Source organism: Xyrauchen texanus, chromosome 11 (genome assembly GCF_025860055.1).
Source record: "Xyrauchen texanus isolate HMW12.3.18 chromosome 11, RBS_HiC_50CHRs, whole genome shotgun sequence".
In the NCBI taxonomy this organism is placed as follows: Eukaryota; Metazoa; Chordata; class Actinopteri; order Cypriniformes; family Catostomidae; genus Xyrauchen; species Xyrauchen texanus.
The window spans coordinates 24,423,747-24,450,160 of NC_068286.1; the positions used below are offsets into that span (position 1 = coordinate 24,423,747).

At 42.7% G+C, this 26,414-nt stretch overlaps 1 protein-coding gene across 1 annotated transcript in view; it reads left to right on the top strand.

Annotated features, from left to right (window-relative positions):
- Window positions 1–26,414, top strand: part of LOC127651227 (regulating synaptic membrane exocytosis protein 1-like) — a 225,545-nt gene that overhangs the window by 50,978 nt on the left and 148,153 nt on the right. Inside the window, exon 2 of the mRNA XM_052136967.1 lies at window positions 3,932–4,145. Within this exon, the coding sequence (XP_051992927.1) occupies window positions 3,932–4,145 (214 nt within the window). The remainder of the gene's footprint in view (window positions 1–3,931; window positions 4,146–26,414) is intronic.

Here is a 26,414-nt window from a genome sequence, read left to right on the forward strand (position 1 = left end):
CTTTTTTGTAGGAAATATTAGCATTTTACTTTTGTTCATTGATCATCCTACAAATTTGTATTTCTTTGTCCATTGTCATTTTTAAGTTTTTTGAAAGCCTGTGTGCTAAGTCTTATGAGTTTGAGGTATGCTGGTGGAGTTATATTTCTTTGTGCATTAGGGAGTGGCAATGTGTGTGTGAGTGCAGTTCAAAGACACACATATATATATATATATATACAGGTGAAACTCGAAAAATTAGAATATCATGCAAAAGTTCATTCATTTCAGTAATTCAACTTAAAAGGTGAAACTAATATATTATATAGACTCATTACAAGCAAAGTAAGATATTTCAAGCCTTTATTTGATATAATTTTGATGATTATGGCTTACAGCTTATGAAAACCCCAAATTCAGAATCTCAGAAAATTAGAATATTGTGAAAAGGTTCAGTATTGTAGGCTCAAAGTGTCACACTCTAATCAGCTAAACACCTGCAAAGGGTTCCTGAGCCTTTAAATGGTCTCTCAGTCTGGTTCAGTTGAATTCACAATCATGGGGAAGACTGCTGACCTGACAGTTGTGCAGAAAACCATCATTGACACCCTCCACAAGGAGGGAAAGCCTCAAAAGTTAATTGCAAAAGAAGTTGGATGTTCTCAAAGCGCTGTATCAAAGCACATTAATAGAAAGTTAAGTGGAAGGGAAAAGTGTGGAAGAAAAAGGTGCACAAGCAGCAGGGATGACCGTAGCCTGGAGAGGATTGTCAGGAAAAGGCCATTCAAATGTGTGGGGAGCTTCACAAGGAGTGGACTGAGGCTGGAGTTACTGCATCAAGAGCCACCACACACAGACGGGTCCTGGACATGGGCTTCAAATGTCAAACGTCTTACCTGGGCTAAAGAAAAAAAGAACTGGTCTGTTGCTCAGTGGTCCAAAGTCCTCTTTTCTGATGAGAGCAAATTTTGCATCTCATTTGGAAACCAAGGTCCCAGAGTCTGGAGGAAGAATGGAGAGGCACACAATCCAAGATGCTTGAAGTCCAGTGTGAGGTTTCCACAGTCTGTGTTGGTTTGGGGAGCCATGTCATCGGCTGGTGTTGGTCCACTGTGCTTTATTAAGTCCAGAGTCAACGCAGCCGTCTACCGGGACATTTTAGAGCACTTCATGCTTCCTTCAGCAGACAAGCTTTATGGAGATGCTGACTTCATTTTCCAGCAGGACTTGGCACTTGCCCACACTGCCAAAAGTACCAAAACCTGGTTCAAAGACCATGGTATTACTGTGCTTGATTGGCCAGCAAACTCGCCTGACCTGAACCCCATAGAGAATCTATGGGGCATTGCCAAGAGAAAAGTGAGAGACATGAGACCAAACAATGCAGAAGAGCTGAAGGCCACTATTGAAGCATCTTGGTCTTCCATAACTCCTCAGCAGTGCCACAGGCTGATAGCATCCATGCCACGCCGCATTGAGGCAGTAATTAATGCAAAAGGGGCCCAAACCAAGTACTGAGTACATATGCATGATTATACTTTTCAGAGGGCCGACATTTCTGTATTTAAAATCCTTTTTTTTTTTTATTGAATTCATGTAATATTCTAATTTTCTGAGATTCTGAATTTGGGGTTTTCATAAGCTGTAAGCCATAATCATCAAAATTATATCAAATAAAGGCTTGAAATATCTTACTTTGCTTGTAATGAGTCTATATAATATATTAGTTTCACCTTTTAAGTTGAATTACTGAAATGAATGAACTTTTGCACGATATTCTAATTTTTCGAGTTTCACCTGTGTGTATATATATATATAGGTGTCAGACAGGAATCAGCAGGCAACAGAAATAGTCTCTTTTTTCCTCTCTCCTCCCTTTTCCATTCTTCATTGCTGTCTTGCTCACACCTACTCTTCTGGTGTAATCACCGAGTGATATTTACCAGACAGGCCATGCCTGAGAAAAAGAGAGAGTGAGAGAGAAATTCTTATGTCTAAGGGACAACCTGAAGCCATCTATGGACTAGATCAACAAGGACGTAAAAGTAGGGGATAGAGAATATATAAAACAAGGAATGTTTTTCATTCAGACCTGTATAAATTATTCTTACCTGGAGACTGATTTTGCATCAGGGGACAATTGAAGATCTGGCATTCTAAAAATATTAACCAGAACTGATAGATCCATCATTTATGTAAACACAAAGGAGGTTTCAGTAATGTGAAAATAAAAGCAAAATAACTTGTGTTCCACAGAAGAAAGAAAAACAACCGGGTTTGGAATGATATGAGGGATTTGTTTTGCCTACAAGTTATTGATTTACGTCTGTCAATTTTATTAAATAAATGAATATGGAACGCTTAACCAAATGTGTTCACTGGAATAGGCTTTCTTAAAGTTTTTGATAGGAAGATATTTTAATTGGTTGCCTGTGATGTATTGATTTGAAATTCTGATTATTGATTGGTTTGTCTCAATGTGATTAAAAGTCATGTGTTTTTGTCACTCATTCAACAAGAAGAGATTTTTATATTTAAAAGTATAGTGCTGGCTTACTTGTGTTTCTATGATGACTGGAGCCCTGGTCTCTTGCTGCCGTGACAGCTGTTCCCAGCTCAGAAGACTGACCCAAGGGCAACCTCACTCTCCATCTCAACAGCTCTCACAATCAAAATCTTCTTGCGATTGAAATATAGCAGTAAACTCCAAGATGTTAATCTATTTGCCTTATAGTGATTTTGCATTTACAATCCTCATTCTTCTCGAAAATATACAAAATTCTGATCTCTTTCAAATTCTCAAATCACTGAAAATTTGTTTGATAAATTGTCAGCTTTCTAATTTAGAAGATATTTGCCAAATCAGTGATATTTGCCAAAAATGAGTCCCTTAATGCACTTTAAAATGGTCCACAAATCTTCTTAAGCATCTATAACCTTGAAGAGGTCCATTTTATTTCTTTGATTTTCTTGCCAATGATTCATCCTTGTCGCCACGCCTTCAACTTCATATGTAACGGTTTCATCCTGACTCTGCTATACAGAATCAAAGGCCAAGACTCCACCAAGTCACAACCTCAAAACAAAAACCTGGGACTGCAGTCTGCTGTCTGATTCCACAAGAGAAATTGCAAATGTGTGCAAGCAAGAGAAAATGCTAACTGATTTTTAGTTATGGAGACCAACAGGCATGGGAAGTGTGCATTTGTTCAAGAGTTACTGTGGATACTGGAGTTGCTATTTTATACATGTTTGGGATTTTAAAAGGACATTTCAGATCATGGCAGGTTTCCATAAGCAGAGGTGATGCTTCGCAGTAAATGTGTGGTATGAATATACTACTAGCTTTTTTGAAAAACTGCGTGTCTTTACCCTTGTCATTATAGCTGCCAACCACTTGCTGTAAGATAATTGTTATGCTAATGTACTTTCCTTTTGAGATCTGTTTCTGGAAGGAAGCCCAACTTTTTTAAGCAGACAGCATAGCCTGATTGGCAATTAGTTAACAGTTTTTTTTCATTCCAGTGAACGAAGTCAAACAAAGTGGAGTTAAGTTACAATTCAGCTGGAGTTTTTTACAATCTTGCATTTTATATGCTGAGAGTTACATGTAGCTTAATGTCAGACTATGAGTGCAGGCTGAGACTGAATTCTGGCTTTCCCGAATGTTAGACACTAGCCTATATTCTGGGCATTTTGAAAATAATATGATGTTGTAATTAAAGCACTGCAGGCTTGCTCATTACTGTCCATCGCACATTCAATATGTGTGTTTTTCATCTAAAGTCCTTTTTAGAGCATTTGCTAATAAGTTTATTTGATGTTGTACATATATGATGTTTTTTAAATAGAACATGATGCTTTCCAGGTCATACGCTCTTTCACAGACATATATTTTGTTGTTCTTCTAACAATACATACAAACTAACCAGCTCCTTTTTCTGTCTGTCAGGACACTGCACCAGCAGTTTGAGAGTTATAAGGAGCAGGTGAGGAAGATTGGGGCAGAGACTAAACGACAGCAGGCTGTCCATAAAGATGATGCACCTACCTGTGGCATCTGCCGCAAGACCAAGTTTGCAGATGGGTGTGGGCACCTGTGTTCCTACTGCCAGACCAAGTTCTGTGCCCGCTGCGGAGGAAGAGTATCTCTGCGCTCAAATAACGTGAGGAGCCACTGCCTAGATTCTTTCATTGCTGTTTCTCTCTTTCTCCATATTACATTTCTTAATGCAATTTCCATTTTCTTTCTGTTCTATCATTCATTACTATTTCATGTGTCATTTTAGTATTTCATTTGTCTCATTATTTGTCTGTTATATGTAAGCCTTCATCTTTTCCTCATAACTACATATCAGCTGTCTGTCTGATTCCCTGATGGGGAATTTGCTGAATCTGTGGAATCCAAACAGTTAACCTCAGTATCTCCTCTCCATAAAAGACTACCGGTTTGGACTGCAAAGACCAAACCACCTATTTCTTCTCTGAGGTTTATAAAGACTCTGCTCCTTGAGCATTGACTTTGCTTAACACCAGCAGGGTAATGTGTGGGACTGATTCCAGCAACACAACTTGAGTGTCTATTTTAAGATCTCACACTTTCCTGCTGTCTCCCCGCCAACAAACCCCCCCCTCCCTCAACCCCCAGAGTGACTTACCTGAGAATGGACTCAGCTCACTGGGCATGCTGAAGAACAATTTGCCTTAGTTCCATCCTGCCCAGCTGGGTAAGGTCTCCTACGGTCACATATTGCCCATCTCAAAGTTCTCAGTAAGGAATATGAGTAGTGGGGCTCTAAATGTAGTTTTCTGTGTTCACTGTAAATTCCACTATATTACGCTAATTATATTCCTAAACAGTTATTATTCCTTATAGTGTGTGCGTGTGTGTGTGTGTGGACACTATGGTCAAATGTTTTGAAACACTTGACTGAAATGTTTCTCATGATCTTAAAATTCTTTTGATCTGAAGACGTATGCTTAAATGTTTGAAATTATTTTTGTAGACAATATTTCATTACAAAACTCAAATTTAATTGAAAAAATGTTTTTGAAATTGATGACTTGGACCAAATAATAAAAAAGCAGCCAATAAATGACCACCATAGATGGGAACTCTTTCAATACTGTTTAAAAAGCATCCCAGGGTGATACCTAAAGAAGTAGGTTGAGAAAATGTAAAAAGTGCTGAAGTTTGAAGATGCTCAAATATAACACAGATTTATTATTTTGGATTTTGTTTAGTCGCAACATAATTCCCATAGTTCCATTTATGTTATTCCATAGTTTTGATTTTACTATTATTCTAAAATGTGAAAAAAAAGTAATGAGTGTTTAAAAATGTTTGACCGGTAGTGTATGTGAGTTTGAAAGTAAGAGAAATAATGTTTGTCAGTATGCTATAGGGTTGCATGATATAACGGTACAAACTATATATATCGCAATACCATTTTTTTTAAAAATTGAACAATATCATCTTGTTGCTAATTTTCGTACTTTACTACAGTATGATACTATTAGCAAAACTGAATGTAATTAATGACAATTTGACAATTCAATTAAAATCTCTTGTGGAGCTCTAATATTTCAGCTTGTTAGTATTTCAGCAATTAATTCTGTTCTTTATAACCTCTTAACCTTTTCGCACATTGAGTTTCTCCTGTTCTGATGGTTCTTCCAGCGTGAGTTCTTCTGTTACGATTCCTGGTTGTCTGCCCCGTGTTTCTCGTGTCACCCGTCATCGACTACAATTCCCATGATTCCCAGCCCTTATCACTGCCAGCACTGTGATATTGTTCACACCTGATTGTCGTTTTGTCATTATCGTGTCTCTGTGTATTTAAACCCTGCTGTTCCTCCATTCCTCTGTCGATCGTTGAATGTGGATGTTTTATTGAAGATGTTTGTTAACGTTACCTTTGCCCTCCATGGATGTTTCCTCAACCTGTGTACCCCTTGGATGTCTTTCGTGTTTTTGTTTTATTTTCCCATTGTGGACGTTTTATTTGTTCCAGTGTTTGTCTAGTTATATTGCAAATAAACCGCATTTAGATCCTCACCCCTGCCTTCTCCTGCCTTCATAACATCTTCAGTGCGCACTGTAATTAAAATAAATCTTACCTTACACTTCACAGCAGATGCACTGGGGACAGATTATATCACAGCAGGTGCACTGAATGTCAGATTATATATTATCAAACATATAATGTGGTTTTTAGATGTTTATAATGATTGATTATGATAGATAAGATGCAATCGTGAATGCACTTATGGCTATGGACGTAGCCATATTTTCGAGTTTGTGTTGTCATAGAAGCATACAAAAGGAGGAGCATAGAAGGTTCTAGAACGTAACCCTTCCACTCTCCCAGCCCAGAAGTATTTGTGAAGGATGGAATGGGTGAAGTCTCGAGTGGACTGACTAGTTTGTATATTCTTTGACATCAGAAAACATGGCCGCAGGGCTGCATTAAAACATTGCGCTCTGACATTAACAGCTTTATACTTTTATTTAGTGATTGTTTTAAAGTTTGTAGCATATAGAAATAAAGATATTGTGATGTTGAAAAGACTATTTGAGCAGCTGGTTCATTATGACAAATGCTGGTCATTGATTTTGCTGGTAAAATGCAGCATGAATGCAGATCACACCAGTTTGATCATATGAGTCTGAGCCCAGCATGGTATAATCACACTGGTTTGATTGTATGGGCGAAAGGGTTAAATTAAGTTTACATAGACAATCTGACCTGTTCAGTACATTTTTATAAAGTGTTTTCTTTGTTGTTGTTGTGGCTTTCTGGAAATTTGCACAGTACAGATTAATTTGTGACAAATGAATGCATTAAGCAGTTGGGTTCTAATTCAGTCAATAGGCCAATGCATGCAGTTCTTGTGTTTCTCTGTAGGAGGCATTACTGGTAAAAAGTCTCATATCTTCATCTACTATTCTCAGGTATGATGCTCACTTTCCTTCTCAATCAAATACAAATTCTCAAACAAACAGTGTGTGAAGGGTCACCCGTTTAGACTTAACGAAACAAAATAACAGATATGGATTCAGCAAGGTCTCACAGTGTAGGACAAGCCTCCTGTGAGGTTGCTTGGACCCTCATAAATGTTCATGCTTGCAATTCATCTGTAAAGGTCTTATAGATTCTTCTCACATTTCATCTGTACCAGAGCCAAACATGACCATTTTTGGACCCATCTGCTGTTACAAAAAATGTCTCGGGTTACATGTGTAACCCTTGTTCCCTGAAAAAAGCGGAACGAGATGTTGCGCTGCTAAGCGCTACGGTGAACAGCTTTAGCTGTGAGCCGAGCTGAATAATGTGTGGAACACGTCAATGAACATTGACCAGAATTTATAGCCTCAGCTGATGTAATCATTAGATGCACCTGAGGCCATGCTATAAATGGATACGTCACCAGGTGTCATCAGATACTTCTTTTTGAAGAGCAGTCCTGGGACGTCCCAGTGCGGCAAAGCAGCGCAACATCTCGTTCTGCTTTTTTCAGGGAACAAGGGTTACACATGTAACCCGAGATGTTCCCTTTACAAAAAGCTTCACTACGATGTTGTGCTGCTAAGCGCTACGGGGAACAGCTTTAGCTGTGAGCCGAGCTGAATAATGTGTGGAACACGTCAATGAACATTGACCAGAATTTATAGCCTCAGCTGATGTAATCATTAGATGCACCTGAGGCCATGCTATAAATGGATACGTCACCAGGTGTCATCGGATACTTCTTTTTGAAGAGCAGTCCTGGGACGTCCCAGTGCGGCAAAGCAGCGCAACATCTCGTTCCGCTTTTTTCAGGGAACAAGGGTTACACATGTAACCCGAGATGTTCCCTTTACAAAAAGCTTCGCTACGATGTTGCGCTGCTAAGCGCTACGGGGAATGCAATACCCACGCCGCCGCACTTGGGGCTGTCCGGACCCCTACGGTTGTGCAGTGTACTCACAAAAATGCGAGAGGTCTCAGACATGAGCTTCAGATGTCGACTCAAGGGCATAAGAAAACCATTCAATTTTGATGAATGTTTGCGGAGAGGACCAGCCTGCCGCATCACAAACTTGTTCAGACACGAGCTGAGATGTCGACTCAAGGGCATAAGAGCCCGGAGTAGCAAAGCATCTAACCCATAAAGTTCGATGAATGTGTGCAAAGAGAACCCTATCGCCACACAAACTTGTCATAAAAACTGATGAATGTGAGCGGAGAGGACCAGCCTGCCGCATCACAAACTTGTTCAGGCATGAGCTGAGATGTCGACTCAAGGGCATAAGAGCCCGGAGTGCAGAACATCCAAACTATAAAAATCTAAAGAATGTGTGCGGAAAGGACAACCTGCCGCATCACAAACTTGCTGCAGAGGGAGACCTCTATCCAAGGTTTTAGAGGATGAGAGCCCTCTGGTAGAGTGCGCCCTGAAACCTACTGGCGAAGCTTGACTGCGCGCCTCGTAGGTCCGGGCAATAATGAGGATGCCTCTTTGAGGGCACCCCGCCCACCAAGCCGTGGCAAACCGCAGTGGCCACACAGAACCTGGCAGTGGCGAGGCAAGTGCCCGCTGACAGTTCTTTCTACAGAAAATCCAGAACTGAAACAAACTGGCAGTTAGCTGGTTCTGTAATAAGAACTTTAGTAAAAGGAAACGTATGCAGGCGCATTTGCGTTAATACGTTCAGCCCCTCCCAAGGGGGAGGGGGGGCTGGGTGACTCGGGGAGAAGTAGAGGAGACATTGCGCTATCAACAGAGGCAAATAGGTCCTCTTCTGCCCTGTAAAATCTACCCAGATCAGTTCCAAGTGGAGGGAGCCCTAGCACTTGAAATGGTCTCGATAATCTCAAGAGAAAACCCTGTGAACCTCATTTGGTACCCTTAGGGGCCAGACATGAAAGTTTTCACAATTCGGGCCAAGGATGAGAAGGTCCTCCCTGTTCGGAATCGCCCAAGGCGAGCAGTCGAGGAGAGGAATTAGTTCCGAGAAACATATCCTGTTCGGCCAGCGCGGCGCCATTAATAGGAGGCAAGACCCTTGCTGGTAAACACTGCCAAGACTCCCGGGAGCAGATAAACCGGGGAAAGAAATACATACAGACGCATTCTGGGTCATGTATGTATCTTAACGTCCAGACCCAAGGGGGCTGGGTGATTTCAGGGAGAAGTAGAGGAGACATTGCGCTATCCATAGAGGCGAAGAGGTCCTCTTCTGCCCTAAGATCTCACCCAAACTTGTTCCAAGTGGAAAAAGCCTGGCATTTAAAAAGGTCTCGATAACCTCAGGAGAAAGCCCTGTGTCCCTCAGTTGGTACCCTTAGGGGCCAAACATGAAAGATTCCACAATTCGGGGTAGGGATGAAATATTGCCCTGTGCCTGAGATAGAAGATCCTTCCTGTTCGGAATCGCCCAAGGCAAGTCGTTGAGGGAAGAGATTAGCTCCGAGAACCAAGCCCTGTTCGGCCAGCGCGGTGCTATCAGTAAGAGGCAAAAACCCTTGCTGGCGAACTCTGGGCAACTACTACCTTAGGGTGGAGTTCTTAACTCCCCCGTTGGTATTTCCTGTCTGGACCGTAAATCTGCTCCCATATACGGGCATCCAGGGATATAACTGACCTGAGTGACAGGAGCTTACCCTGGGCCCTAAGGAGAATCCGACGTGTCAGAAATACAGCTGACAAGAACGTGGGTCTCCTTGAAGATTTATGTAAGAGGCTACCGCTGTATTGTCCACCCGCACCAAGACATGGCAGCCTCAGGAGGAGGTATTTCAGGGCCAGAAATACAGCCATCAACCCGAGACAGTGACTGTGACAACCGAGCTGGCGACCCTCCTATCCCCTTAAGCTGGACGACCACTTAAGGCCGCTACCCCGCCCGTCAGGGAGGCGTCTGTCGTTAGCAGTCTGCGACAACAAGACGCACCTAGAGTGGGACCCAAGGCAGAAAACCGGGGTCTGAACCACATAGAAAGGGAACGAAGCCTGAGGCGCGTAACCCTATTTAGCCCAGGGGTTTTGGCCCTTGGATGAAATCCCCTGGCTTTTGCCACAACAAAAACGGTCTCATGAGCAGAAGGTCCAGAGGGATCACCGTGGACGTGTTCGCCCTGAGACCTGGAAATCGTTGATACTGATAACAGTGCAACCTTGACCTAGCCTGACTTTGCTCAGGGTGATCTGAATGGACTCAATCCTAGCGGGAGACAGTTGTGCCCGCATTGTGATTGAAATCCATACGATGCCCCGATAGACAGTGTTCTGAGTGGGAGAGAGGACGCTTTTCTTGGCGTTGAGCCTCAATCCCAGAGAAACAGATGAGCTAAGACGATGTCCCTGTGCTGAACTGCCAGTTCCTGGAACTGCGCTAGGATCAGCCAGTCGTCTACGTAATTCAGAATGCAGATGCCCCGGAGTCGCAAGGAGCCAGTGCTACATCATGCATTGTGAATGTGCGGGTAAAAAGGGTAGGCTGAGTGAAAGAACCTGACCCTGGAAGACTTCGCCCCTGGAAGTGAACCTCAGGAACTTTCCATGTTGTGGCAGAACTTCTAAATGAAGTATAGAAGTGCGTCATAAGATCGATGGTGACCAGCCAAACGAGTTATAGGGCTTGAGACACGACCGTCTTGACAGGCATCATCTTGGACTTGAACACCCACGGGTAGTTCAAGCTTTAAGATCTAAGCCAGACGCCACCCCTCACCCTCCATGGGAAACGGGAAGTATTTAGTGTAATAACCTAACTCTCTCTCTGGAAGGAGAACACATACCATGGCCCCTTTAACCAGGAGATTGAGTTTTTTTTTTTTTTTTACAAAAGAAATCCGGTTTACGGTAGTGAGAACACGCCGTTGAAACATGGAAAAGCGGCGAGAGAATTAAATCCTGACGCCCTTATAAGACCCACAGAAAAGAATATATCCGGCAGAAGTTTCCACGCTGCCAGGATCTCTGAGATGGGTATTATATTTTAACACTTCCTGTTGAGGGGTTGTCGGGTGTTTCGCAGCCTGAATAAAATGCAGGAACAGCGAAAACACCCAATTTTGAAGGAAGCCTCTGCAACCCGAAACACCAAGAGGTGGCGGGAATGGAGGGGCTTCGAGGGGGTACCGGGAGGGGTGAAGTGAAGCACGCGCCCTGTCCCGAGGGGAGCTACCCCCCAATCTAGGCGCAATACCGTCAGGGTTTTCTCTTACTAAAATTTATAGTCCTGAGGTCTTGCTTCGTGGGCTGGCGAGGGCGGCGAGACTGTCCCCAATCCCTGGGAGGAGGAGCACGACTTGCCACGCTTTGCTTTTGAGCCTCCCTTCAGTCAGGACCGAGGTGGGTCTAAGGCTTGCTTGTCAAGCGCAGAACCCACAATCAGGTCGTCCAGGAGGTCAGCCTGCTGGCTGCTGCTTGATAAGCCCTTCCCACTAAAGTGGAGGTTGTCCTACAAGGCTTTGAGGGGAGAGAGGGCTTCTTAAGTGATGATGCCGAGCCCGGCGAGAGATAGCCCGCAAGCGTCTCTTCGACCGGCGGCATCACTGAATACCCCCGTGCCTCAGCACCCACGATAGTCGAATATAATGACGTCAAGGGTATGTGAACACGGGAAGAAAATATATATATATATATATATTTTATGGAGCTCTTCATGGAGGTTATCAAAGAAAGGGAAGGGACCCATGAGGCGTTCCCTTTCTTAGACTGGAAGATAAAATCTATCCCCTAATTTGGAGCGTTTGGGGGTCTCTTTTTCGTGTGGCCAGTCCAATCTGGCAACCGCACGAGTAACAACATCGAGCATCGCGATTTTTTATCGCGGACGGAAAGCTCGGAGGTGGGAAGAGAGTCGCGATCCACCTCATGATCCGAAGAAGCGTCGGAACGCGCTTCGAGATCATGTGAAGGACCAGCTGGGTTTGGGGAGAGAGTGAGAGAAAGAGTGTCAACCTGTCTCTTGCTCCTCAGCCAAATCCATGCACGAGCCCCACAAACGATCTTTTCGTGAGTGCTGACTCCCGGAAGCAAGCGAGGCGAGCACGACGCACTCTGCCTGTTAAAGCAAATCGCAGTGCTCGCACCCGCCCTGCTGCAACGCGAGAGCAGCGTGCTCTTACCCCCAAACAAACAGCAAAACTGATGTGTGCCGTCTTCAGCTATAGAGCGAGAAGAGGGGAACACGCACCGTTTGCGGCTTTCAGTCATTCTCTCTTTTTTTAATTTTTTTTTAGAAATATATATATATAATATTTTCGAAACTGAAGCGAAAAATAGAAAAACGTTCACTGCACACTGCCTAACTGATTCTATCTCCTAACAGAGGAAAGAAAGTTTTGACAGGGTGTGTGAAACACACAGAAACAGAATCGCTCTGAAAAAAGAGTTTCTGACGACACCTGGTGACGTATCCATTTATAGCCTGGCCTCAGGTACATCTAATGATTACATCAGCCGAGGCTATAAATTCCGGTCAATGTTCATTGACGTGTTCCACACATTATTCAGCTGGGCTCACAGCTAAAGCTGTTCCCCGTAGCGCTTAGCAGCGCAACATCGTAGTGAAGCTTTTTGTAAAGGGAACACCTTTGATCACTCACAGATACTATTTTGTAATTAGCAGAGTTTGATGTATGTTTAATGCGTATTGAAGTGCACAACAAAAACTTTATTGATTGCCTTTGTCACCCTCTATACATATATATGTCTTGAATACTCACTAACACTTTCCCTCCTCCTATTCTCTCCACCCACTCTTCCATTTCCCCCATTTCTTTTTCACACACTCCTTTGCAAGTATTTGTGGGAATCTGGGGTTAGGCAATCAGAAACTGCTCTTACCTTAACCGGGTCCAAAAGCGCACTTCTCCGCCTTAACGAAAAGCCGGTTCTCTAGCATTCGCTAAGGTACCCGTCGGACGTGCTGGACGTGGTCCTTGAAATACTGGGAAAAGATCAGTGTCGTCTAAGTAAAGTCCGAACCAGTCCGAAAGGCATGAACGAATATTCAAAGTGGACCCTATGGGTGTTAAAAGCTGTCTTCCACTCATCCCCCTTCCTGATCCGAACAAGGTGATAAGCATTGTGTCAGTTCAACTTCATAAAGATGGACGCTTCCTGCAAGATTTTGAAGGCTGAGGACATCAACGGCAAAGGATAGCGATTCTTCAAATTGATGTCATTCATTCTCCATGAAGAAGAACCTCGCCCCTGTAAGAGAAGAGGAAGGACAGATGAGACTGGCAGCTAGAAAATCATTGATTAATTTATTCATGGCCTCCAGGCATACTCCTTCACCTGAGAAATACTCAGGTGAACTGTCTAGGTGAGCGATGCAACCAACAGAAAGGTAACCATAATCCGGGCACTATGGCGAAGACTGGCAACCAATACAGAAAACACGCAACAGGACCGACTAGGCCAGAGAGAGAGTAGTGAGTAACTAAACACACAACAACAATCTAGCAATGAACACAAAGCAGAGAGGGGGAAATATAGGCAGAAAACAAACAACAGTCAGGTGCCATTTGCCAGCTTAAAGTTTGCATGACCAGCATTCCCAGGAAAACAATCAGAGTTCCCATGGACACGCTTATTCTGTGTGCCAGCAGCACATGAAACACATGAAGAGAACGTAAACAAAATGGAACAAACCAGCAGAACCAACGTCCTTCTGATTACCAGATTACCAGTTATGTGCTTAGACCACTACACCACCACCACTCCTTTTAAAAGTTGTAATGAGCTCACAGAATACTGCTGTTGTCACTCTACTCAACCTTTGTCACTGATTTGTTGTTGTGAAAATTCAGTTGGTTTAATATAGCTAAATCTGACCACATACAAACTTTGACTAATTTTGCACACATTGTTTGTCTTCTGCTCATGCAAAGTGTCTCATAGGGAAGGACAGGGTAAGACATTCTGAGTATTGTAGATTCTGCATGGACCACCAATTCTTTCCTCTTGAGAGCCAGCAAAGAGAAAGCTAGCATGTGTTTGCTGAACCCCCATCCCCCTCCCTTCCTTGCTGCTACCTCCTGGGTTGCCAATGTTGTTGCCACAGCAAGGGGGTTAGGGGAATAGGGTACTTTGATTGGTCAAAATGTTGACACCTTACAACTGGTTGCCCTTTAGTTAATTAGGTTTAACTTGAACATTACAACAACATTTTCAATAGAGACTTTCGAAAAATGCATGTAATAAAAATTGTATAAACATGTTATAAATTCCTTTCACATAAAGGGCTACCAGTGGTGAGTGAATGATTACCGGTGCATGTTCACTGCACCTGCTTGTGCCCTAGGACTACAATAGGCATGCCACGGGATGAAAGTCCAGGGTTAGTGTTCAACATTTTGCCACGCCCGATATTGGAATGTCAGATTCACAATCCACTCTGTTAGTATTGATGAAAGCACTCAGAGAAAAATACTTACCCTGCACTCCAGTGGGCACTTGCGATTATTGATGTATGTTTTCTTACCATTATGTGTATGGTGTGTTTCCTGTCAGGCATCTGTGTTTATTGCTGTGTTCGTCCTTGTTGTATTTAAGTTTCCTGTATATCTTATTAAAGTACAGTATTTATCAGTGCTGAAAAAAAATATTTTTGTATTGTTTGGCATCGACTTACTACAAGTCATCTGTTAAGTTTACTGCTAATTAATCATTTTGTTAAAGAGCTCAACTTTGCCATCATGGTGTGATTAATCATGGAGCAGATTGGATTTAGCATTTGGCTTGTACCTGAGTTGTTTATTGCAAATTAGTCATTATTGGAAATGTTTTAAAAAGGTGATCTCAAAGATCTCAAGAGCAGCATGCTTTTGCAATCTCTTTTCTTAATGGCCTTTTAGTGCCATTACATCCGTAACCTAGACGTTCCCCGTCTGTCGCTCTCTTCGACGTTGTGTCGGAGAAGCGACACCAGGGGTCCAATTTAAATCACTCCATGAGCTGAGCCATGTACGTGTTCTGCTGACACAGGAGCGGGCAGGTGACTTACATGCCAAGACGACCAGCTGTGTCAGGCTCCACGTACCCTTCCCCAATGCCCCAAAAAAGTCATCAGAGTCCTTCTGGTTACCCTAGACAGGGGAACAAGGCGATGCTTGCCAACCTGGGAATGGGCCAAGCCTGGCTGGCCTCTTTTCTCTCTATGTTTCTCGCATAGAGCAATAGACGGCTGGGGCCCTTACATGCATCGAGGGAAGGGGTCTTACCCAATTTCCTATTCTTTCAGGGGGAAAAGACCCTGCGGAGACCACACCTACCGGAGGGAGACATGTTTGTCTCAAACTAACGGGAGAAACTTCCGCAGGGCAAAGAAAACTGTCAGCAACTGTAGGAGGGACAGGCTCTATCGCGTCTTTGAGTAAAAGAGTAGCGACCCCCGCTTTACGGGGGCCTGGCAAACTGAATTGCGTAACCGAGTCGGATGGTCCGGGCCAGCCAGCGTGACGTGTTGGAAAGTAAGAGCCAGACGGGGCATGGCCATGGCGGCAGACTTGCAGCAGGGCAGGATATGAGAGATGGCCTCCGTCTGTTTCTTCACCGTGGAGAACTGCTGGGTAAAATCCTTGACAGTGTCGCCGAAGAGGCCAAACTGGGAGACTGGGGCGTCGAGAAAGCGAATCTTGTCGGTCTGACGCATCTCGACCAAGTTCAGCCACAGATTACGTTCCTGGACCACGAGCGTGGCCATCGCCTGCCCTAGTGACTGCGCTGTGACCTTCGTGGCTCTAAGGGCGAGGTCGGTGGCTGAGCGCAGTTCCTGCAGCACATCGGGATCATGGCTACCCTTTGCAGCTGTTTGAGCGCCTTGGCCTGGTGGACTTGCAGGAGGGCCATGGCATGCAGGGCGGAAGCGGCATGTCCGGCGGCGCTGTAGGCCTTCGCTGTCAGCGAGGATGTTGTTCTACAGGCCTTGGAAGGGAGCACAGGGCGACCCCGCCAGGTGGTAGGGTTTCCGGGGCACAGGTGTGTACCCTGTACCCTGAATACTTAGGACCATGTGATATTTCAGTTTTTCTTTTTTAATAAATGTGCAAAAATGTCAACAATTCGGTGTTTTTCTGTCAATACGGGGTGCTGTGTGTACAATAATGAGGAAAAAAAATTAACTTAAATGATTTTAGCAAATGGCTGCAATATAACAAAGAGTGAAAAATTTAAGGGGGTCTGAATACTTTCCGTACCCACTGTATATATATATGGGTGCTACCCACGCAGAGTCAGCGTTTGTGGATGGTTCATGGCTCGGTCGCTGCTAGCCCTCGGGGACCTCAGTGGGAGCCTCTCCGCTGGGTATAACCCCACGGACCTCCCACTCCCCGTCATGCTCGTATGCTCCAACCGAGCGCTGGAGCGTGGTTGCCGGTTCACTTCACGGTGGACCCACGATCTCGTTCGGAGCACCTGACGCTGATGAGACCTCGATCGCTGCATCGGAGAGCGGGTTCATCATGTCTGACGCTGAGGACTCGGCTGGACTCCCACCCTCGGGTGCGGCGGTTCAGTCGCAGGCTGACGCGGAGCTGACAGCCATGCTTGCCCGGACAGCCACGAGTGTCGGGCTGGAGTGGAATCCTTTACCTACCCCCGAACCCTCGCAGCTCGATGATTAGTTCCTGGGGCCAGAGCACCGCTCATGGTCATGCTCCGCCCCTGTTCCTTTCTTTCCGGAGGTATATGAGGAGCTCAAGCGCTCATGGCAGGTGTAGTGGTTTCTACCCATTTTGTGAAAAATCACTTAACATCTTTGGGATTTTGATTTCAGTAGAATAGACTTTATTATCATACAATAAAGCCGAGTTGCCTGCAGAACAACCACCACCGGCCCGCTGGCCATCCGCCGTTCCGCCGCCGTTATATCGAAGGCGGACCTTCCACGGGCCGTCGGAGGCAAACGCTATTTTCGAGCGATCTGCCGCGCTTATTGTATATACAGTATATATATATATATATATATATATATATATATATATATATATATATATATATATATATTTTTTTTATATTTATAGCATGCAGTTTGTCAAGAATAATGATTCATCAAACCAGACAAATTTCCATTTGGCGTTTTAATTCCACATTTCAAAGTACAGTAACTGTCATTGAAACAAGATGTCAGATCACTGAAATATAAATAACAGAAAAATACAAACATTATATATACACACACACACACACACACACTAAAGAACATGCAGGTTTCCAATTCAATTTTGAAAAAAAAAAAACCACTATTGTAACACTTACAATAAACTTACCAGTAAACATAAGCAATGAGGATATTTGGTACCAAATAAAGTGCAGGATACCAAATAAATTGAGGTATAACATCATATTTACAAGTAATTTCTAACAATAGGATAAGTGGTAATAATTTAGAGTAAAGCACTGGAGTAGAATATACTATTATAACTGCAGTGCTGACCTGTGGCACAAGGATTTACAAGCTATATTTAACAATAGAATATCAGTTAAGCACTGTGACGGAATGAATGTAAAATTTTTGGTAATAGTTAATGTGCAATATCAAGTATCAGAGGTATGAAATAGGATTTACAAACTATAATAGAATCGTTAAGCACTGATGGAATGAAATAAGCCAATACTAAAGTCACGGTAAGTAGAATATTTGATACCAGATAATGTGCAGATATCAAGTATTAGATGTATAATCTAGGATTTACAAGCTATATTTAAAAATAGAATAGTTAAGGACTGTAACAATGAAATAAGCAGCAAATTGTAAATAATTGAGATCTTTGGTATCAAAGAATGTGCAGGATCACAGGTATAATATAAATTTTGACATTCAACTTACACATGACAACAAGTGGGAATAAATACAATTAACAGCAGAAAATCTGGCTGTAGAGAACAGCCAATCAGAATGGTCTGGAGTGGTTGGGGTCTGCATGGCGTAGTGGGCTAAGAATCACCGGTTTTCCCCGACCTCCAGAATGAGGCAATGCAAATTGGCATATCTTCAGTGATTCCTCGTGCGCCTGTATAAAAGGACGACCCATCCCATATTGATCCAAGGAGCTGCCCTCAAAGCAGGGTCACGAGAGAAAAGAAAAAGAAAAAAACAAAAGAGCAATTTCCACAGTGAACAGTGTGGATTGGGTGAGTGTAGTCTGACACTTTTAGCAGGCTTTTTTAGGGGTTTTGATGTTACTGACTGCAGGATAAAGAAAGGGTTCCAGTTGTCAGTGATGCTGGGGTGTCAGTAGTCAGCCTAGGTTTAAGGGGTCGGCTGTGGGTCCCTCTAAGCTGTGCAGCGCCATTTTCCACCTGCACGTTCAGATGCTCCTTTCAGGTAACGCGTAACGTTAACCTAGATCGCCTCATCAGTGGCATCCTGGGTTGCCGGGTTCTTCCAGATGGCTCCTGTAGAAAATAAAGATCTGTCATTCCATTTGAATGGCATAAGGTCATACACATCTACTTAAATATAAAAAAAATATCCAACTTACTTTGAACAATGGTCTTCAGGACCATGTCTCTAAAACATGCTTTATCCCCTACACCAGTCCAGGTTGTATTGATGGAAAGGTGATTAGAGAAGATACTCTGAAGCATTCGCCACACGGTTGTCTTTAGGTCCCTCCCACATTTGATTGCCAAAAACCGAAGCTGAAAATACAAAACAAACGTGTTACAAATTACATTTCTCTGAAGCTTCTCATAAATTAAATATGTGACAGGCTGTGGATTCAGACTGTAGAATATGCAGTGTACAATCTTAATTTTACTTTTTAGATTACCCTATGGCGTTATAAACGAAATCGGCATACTTACAAATCGTTGCTGGAGCTCTTTATCCTGCCTCAAACTGTTGTCAAGCAACGCCAAATCTTTCTGGGTGTCTAGGGGGAGTAACAGATCCCCTGGCAGGAATAACTCTCCAACAGACACATTGGCACTGAAATGTTGCAGCATAGTGTCCATTTTGTTGTCCATGCTACACACAACATCGCCAAACTCTCCAAGACGTCGCAGCATTAGGGTTTGATCTGCACCTACAGGGGTTCCCAGAATAAAAGAATAAAGTAGTCAGTCCTGGTCCTTCAACTACTAAACTGTGACATTGATATCTAGGTCTACTACATGTACAGGTGGCCCCAGTGGGAATTAAACCAACAACCACAGGTGTTGTTTGCAAGTTGTACCTGATTGCCCAGTGCGAGCAAACGTCTTCAACATTGTCCCAGCTTGCTTCACCTGCTCTTGAAATGAGCCGCTGTCACCTGGGAAGTAACAATATATTGATAAGCAATACACTAAATATAATAGTAATATAATTTAACCACAATTATCATACCAGTAACTTTCCCTGTAATTTCTATCCACAGTATGTTATGCATGGCATACAAGTTCATAATGAAGAACCCTTATGATAACATCAATTTCATTTTTTTTCTTTGAAGCAGAATATTTGTTTGTAAAAGGGGAGGAAAAAGAAAATAGTGAAATATTGGTATACAGATTTTGGTTGATATATCATAGGCCTACTGTACTGTGAAATTTGCTATTGTTATATCCCTACTCACCTGAAGGACGGATAGATCAGGCAAATCTCCAGTCAGGCCTTTGTAGAGAGTGTGCTCCTTTGAATAACATAAAACTTTCATGAGTGGGAAGTTGCATATCCACAGGTATTTTAATTCAAACATGCAACATATTGTTATAAATCTACAATATTCAGCCTTTACCTTCCACCCTTGGTTGTTGCTCTACACTTTTATTATATTAAATACTTATTTATTAGCTTGCTCACTGTATATTCATGATAACCTAATACTTATAACACAAGATTGCATTTTAAACGAATGACTGAGTTGAAAACTTGAATAAGAACGCATTTTACCCGGAGGGGACCAGCTAGGGAAACTTACCTGCCTACAATAACTGTTTTCATTTGATTTGAGTTACATTAAACATGAATAACCTTAGCCGAGTCCCCAAGAACATCGGGAACACCGGGCTATTAAAGTAACAAGCCAATAACTGTGGTCATATCAATTCTAGCTTCACCATACACTCAAACTGTGAGGTTTCTCTGCTTTCCTCATGGACCTGTAGCACAGTGACTTCACCTGTGCCCTGATCTTTATTAGAAACTGAGAGGAGAGCAAGTTAATATAATTGATATTACAATTATCACAAAAATTAACAAACAGTCTGCTTTAAAACTAAGACAAAACAAGCTTCTATACTAACGTTACATTAAAAATGAACACGTGGCGAACTAGCTTAGCCGCTATCTGCCGGCACACCACATTAGAATAAAATACTTACCCTTGTAGTTGTGCAGATAAATCGATATTGTCCCTCTTGCTTGTCGGAGCAGGGGACCAGGCATCAACAATGCGATGAACATCGCTGACGCAAATTTTCGGAAGATCCTGGAGACATCGAGTAAAAACAGACATTTTGGGCGACGCGCAAGTAAACCGTAAAAAGATATGCCGACTTCTGGCGACAGCGGAAGCTCGTCAATACGCTTGTGCACGTAGGCTATTCAGGACTCCACAGTTCAAGTCTTTGTAATGTGTTGTAGCAATACATTTAACATTTATAATGTGTTTAGATTTTTTATTTATTGCCTTTACAGGGACTTTAACACTTTCTTAAACATTTGTACAGGTCATAATTGCAAATGAATCCCTTACCTGCAAAAGGTAAAATAACTAAAATAAAATCGAGGTTGGAAAAAATTTAAAGACATAAACTAAATTTCTGCGCAACTGTGAAACCAGAGGATAATTTAGCTTTTTCATTGAGTTTATCCTTCACGTCAAAACGGGGATTTTCATGTTTATGATAGATATCACAATGGTTGCAAATTAATAAAAAAATATATAAAGTATACCCAAGATTTTGGCCATGTTGCAGATGTCTTTCACTGTTCACTGATAGTCAGGCATTGGTGAAAAGTCTAACTTCATCAATTTATTCTGCTAAATTGTTCCTACCATGAATTAAATATCTATTTTAAAACCTAATCAGAATCAGAAAGATATTTATTGCCAAGTAAGTTTTACAAAAGGAATTCTTTTTGGTTTATTGGTGCATGTCTCAAATGTGCATCAATCAAAGAAATGTAAACAATCTTCACCTAAGTGCATAAAATAATTCAATATATTTTACATATATTACTGTATAATCGCTTCAGAGTTTCAAAGTAATTTAAACGTCATTTCCTAAACCTTACCTTATCATGGAATCAAGAGTCAAGACTCTGTTATAAACCCTAATGGCTTTGGAGCAAAAAATAATAATAGCCAACATGGCTGGTCGATTTTGAGAGTCTAAGCTGTCCTTGTATTTCAAAGTGGCTTGCCGCCAGCCAGCCGCGGTCCATCAGCCGGAGGTAACCGGCAGAGAAAATGAAGCAGTCGTCCCACCGTCTGATCGCCGGCAGCATCTCGCAAGAAATGGGAGTGACGAATTCGGTGGCAAACGTTTCATCCCCACCAGTGGGACGCACCTATAGCCGACAGCTTAGGGTCGGCGGCAAAAAGAAGCCGTGCGGACATTTTTTGCTATCTGGGAAGTGGTCGCAGTGCACTTATGCCCGCAAAACTCCTCACCCTGGCGGAACCGCCCCGTCCAGGGCCTGTAAGCTGATGTCGTCTCTGATGGCTAAAACCTACAGGCCCTTGGAAGGAACACGGTAGACTTAGGTGGCCTACCACCCGCGGTGGTAGACACAATCACTCAGGCGAGAGCCCCCTCAAGGAGGCACCTTTACGGCCTGAAGTGGCATCTGTTTGCTCAGTGGTGTTCTTCCCATGGTGAAGACCCCCAGAGATGCACAGTTGGATCAGTGCTTTCCTCTCTGCAGGAAAAGTTGGAGGGCCGGCTGTCCCCCTCCACCTTGAAGGTGTATGTAACCGCTATATTGGCACATCACGATGCAGTGGAAGGTAAGTATTTAGGGAACCACGATTTGGTCATCAGGTTCCTGAGAGGCGCGAGGAGGTTAAACCCCCCCGGGCCACGCCTCGTTCTCTCGTGGGACCTCTCCGTGGTCCTTCGGGGAGCTCCCTTAGAGCCCCTTGAGTCAGCAGAGCTTAAGGTGCTCTCTCTGAAGACTGCCCTTCTGACGGCACTCACCTCCATCAAGAGGGTAGGGGACCTGCAGGCGTTCTCTGTTAGCGACTGTGCCTAGAGTTTGGTCCGGCTTACTCTCACGTCATCCTGAGACCCCGACTGGGCTACGTGCCCAAGGTTACCACGACCCCTTTTAGGGATCAAGTGGTGAACCTGCAAGCGCTGCCCCAGGAGGAGGCAGACTCAGCCTTGGTGTTGCTGTATCCGGTGTGTGCTCTTCGCATCTACTTGGACCACACGCAGAGCTTTAGAAGCTCCGAGCAGCTCTTTGTTTGCTTTGGCAGACAGCGGAAGGGAGATGTCTGGGCTCTGCAGGAGCGACCCCTAGTGTCAACTAATCGACACAACATCTCGTTCCCTCCATCAGGGAATGGTGGTTATATCAGTAACCGAGATGATTTTATGTACTAAAACAGCAACTTGCTAATTTCAGTAACTGCGCAATTGTGCCTTTTCTGATCATAGTATGGTTCTATGTTCTTTTCTAATTAATTCTGTAAAAGTAAAAAGCGCATATTGGCACTTTAATAATTCACTGTTGGTAGATACAAATTTTAAAGTTGTTTTTAAGTGCTTTTGGGAAAATTTTAGAGAAACAAAAAATGTATTTGATTCAATACAACAGTGGTGGGATTTCGGGAAGGTACACATAAAAATGATCTGTCAACAGTATACTCAAAATGTCACTGTGGAGATAAACAAATCTTTCGAAAATTTTGAGGCTGAAATAGTGAAACTTCAAGAATTAGCAGAACAAAGTGGTCAGGATAGATATTTGGAGGCTATTTCAACAAGGAAATATCAGATAAGTGACCTACTAGGAGTTGAAACACAAGGAGCATTGGTCAGGTCACGCTTTCAAAATATAGATAAATAAAATAAAAAACTGTTTAAATGTTCTATTAAATTTTTCTTTAATTTGGAGAAGAAAAATGGTCAGAAAAGAATTATCAATGCTTTGAAATCTGAGACGAAGATGTTATTATCAGACCCTAAAGAAATGAGAAAGAGAGCAGTTTGTTTTTATGAACATTTGTATAAGAGTGAGCTCAAACTGGAGGATGATACTGACGGAGGAAACCTACCTAAGGTATCGAAAGAAGCCAATGCAAAGATCAGTGGAGCTTTAAGCTTAACTGAGCTGTCCAAAGCGCTTCGAGGCATGGAATCAGGAAAAGCGCCAGGTGTGGATGGTCTTTCTGTAGACTTTTATAAGTCTTTATGGGAAGTAGTAAGTGAAGACTTGCTCATGGTGCTTAACGAAAGTTTGGCTGGAGGGCAACTGCCATTGAGCTGCTGAAGAGCGGTCCTTTCACTACTACCAAAAAAAGGAGACCTCACAGAAATAAAAAATTGCCGTCCAGTATCACTCTTATGTACTGATTATAAACTGCTTTCCAAAGTGTTAGAAAATAGATTGGCAGTAGTGATGGAAGAAGTCATTAAGCCAGATCAAAGCTATTGTGTACCTGGGAGGTCCATTTTTGATAACATCTGTCTAATTCGTGATATCATAGATGTCTCCAAAATGTTTAATATTAATTCTATTTTGATCTCTTTAGATCAAGAAAAGCTTTCGACCGAGTTGAACATCCTTATTTATGGAAAGTTTTTGAAGAATTTGGTTTTTGTAAAGATTTTATTAAAAAGAGAAAAGTTCTCTATAGTGATTTACAGAGTATGCTGAAAATAAATGGTGGCTTATGCGCTCACTTTAAGGTAGGAAGGGGTGTCAGACAAGGGTGTGCACTATCAGGTATGTTGTACTTATTGACTATTGAGCCTTTTTTACAGGTTTAACAGATCAGCGAAAAGTTAACTGGACTGAAAATACTGAATTGTGAAAATGTTTTTTATCTATCAGCATATGCTGATGATGTAGTAGTTTTAGTTAATAGTCAGGGTGATATTGACAATTTAATAAGACTTATAAAATAGTTTTTTATCATCTGCTAACATAATCTGGGCGAAAAGTGAAACTCTGTGTTTTGGAAAATGGGAAAAAGGTAAACCAAATCTTCCAAGTGGTTTAAAATGGAATGTTGGTGGTTTTAAATATTTAGGAGTGTTTTTAGGAGATGAGGTTATTGTACAGAAAAAATGGGAAGGTCTAGTTGACAAGGTTAAAGGTCGGTTAAGTAAATTGAAGTGGTTAGTTCCAAGTATGTCATATAAGGGGCATACTCTTTTGGGATCATCTGCACTGGATACCTCAGAGCGTGCTCTATCTGCCAAAAGATGAAGGTGATCATGGATTGCTACATTTACAAAGTAGAACGGCAACTTTTCGGTTGAAATTCATACAGAGATTTTTAAAAGGCCAATGGACTTCAATTGGAGAGCGGTAACCTGTGCCATTTTAAAGCATACGCTGGACTTGACAAAACTGGATATTGTAAAGCTGCCTATATTCTATAGGAATCTATTTAAAGTTTGGATGCTCTTCAGTCCACAAAGGAAAAATTGCACGGACTCACTTTTCTGGCTGCTTGAAGAGCCATTAGTATATGGAGCACGTCTGGACATAACTTCCCATGGTGATTTTTTTTGCTGGACTCAATAGGTTTCTGTGCAATTCCCAGGTTAAGACTTTGTGTCTTTTATTAAGCTTATGTGGCCCTAACTTTGAAAATGCAGAACTAGTGGCTGAAAAATTGTCTATTTCTTCACTACGCTTGGTTTCACAAATGTTAAAAAAATGGAAGTCAATTTTAACAATTGAGGAGAAATAAATGTTAACTGTCTTTTCTGGAGGAAAATATTTTCCCAATGTGAGAGAGAATTTTCCAACTGTATCTTTGTCACCTAAGTTAATTGATTGTACTGTTTTTTTTCTCTAAATGCTGGAAAAGAAATGGATTGGGATTTCTTCTCAATAGATGGTAAAAGTTTGTATAGAGCATGTGTGTTAATCTTTAACAAAAAAACTTTAGAAAAGAAGGTAGACACACCTTGGCGTTCTTTTTTTTTTAGGTTAAATGAGAGTGTAAAGCCAGAATGGAGAGCTCTGTATAAGCCACCGTTAGAGAAAAGAGCTGGTGACATGCAATGGAGAATTCTACATGGGGCAATTGCTGTAAATGTTTTTATTTCCAAGTTGAATGCTGGAAATAGTTTCGATTGTGCTTTTTGTTTTGAAAAAGAAATGGAAGCACAGTGTAGGTCTAGCGGGAAGACTAGCAGCTGTACATCATCACATCATTAGCTGGGTAATTCCTAGCCAATTGCAAGTAAGCCAGTGCTTTATTAGTCTGCTCACAATCTATCACATTGCTGTTTCAGTGTGCTAACATGGCAAATAGACACGTTTCAACCTCTCCAGGCCACAGGAGAACCAGTGCACAGAACATCTCTGGAAGCCCGTCTTCCCTTTCCAACGACGTCATCACTTCATCTCAACTTCTGCCAACAACAAACCCATGGGGAGTAAACAACCAGCAAACCTTATCTTCACCCATATCTCATTCATTTAGAAGATCTCTCTCAATCGCATTGCACGACCCGGCGTGGAAGGAGCGTGCTCCACGCCAAGTCCGTCAAAATCATCGGCTCAGGCAGCAGCTGGTTTCCATCAGAAATGAGCAAAGTCATTTTCATATCCATCAAATGCATTCAGATTTACTCATGGGTCTAGGCCTTCCGTTGTCATGCTGCCTGTTCATTATAAAGTGGCAATGCTGTCTGTTCATCATAACGCATCCGCATCAATATCAAAAGCCAGTATTTCATGTCAGTGTAATGGCAGGCAATCCCATGAGGATCGTGCAATCCCATGAGGGCAACGCGGTCAAGGTTCATTCACATACCATTCACCATGTGCATGCCCAAGCATTCCCCATCGGGGAATTAAGATAATAATTCAGGCATATCATCATGTACAGTCAGTGTTTATTGTACGGGGTCCCATTACTCCATTCAGTAAGATATCCCCGTTTTGCTGGTCGCCTTCGCCCAAATCACGTAGGCTCCTCGCCCCTGCTTCCTATCTCCGGCAGGACATGCCGGTTCCGGGTAGAACTCCCTCGGACCGCCGGACGGGGCCTACGCCAAAGAGAGAGACATTACTTCCTGTTTTACATTTATCAAATAAATAGCATCTTAAACTTCACTCAAGCCTGCGTGTCTTCCCGATAGAAATGGAAGCACAGCGTAGTTCTAGCGGGAAGACTAGCAGCTGTACATCATCACATAATTAGCTGGGTAATTCCTAGCCAATCACACGTAAACCATTGCTTTATAAGTCTGCTCACAATCTATCACATTGTTGTTTCAGTGTGCTAACATGGCAACCTCCACCACCCCAC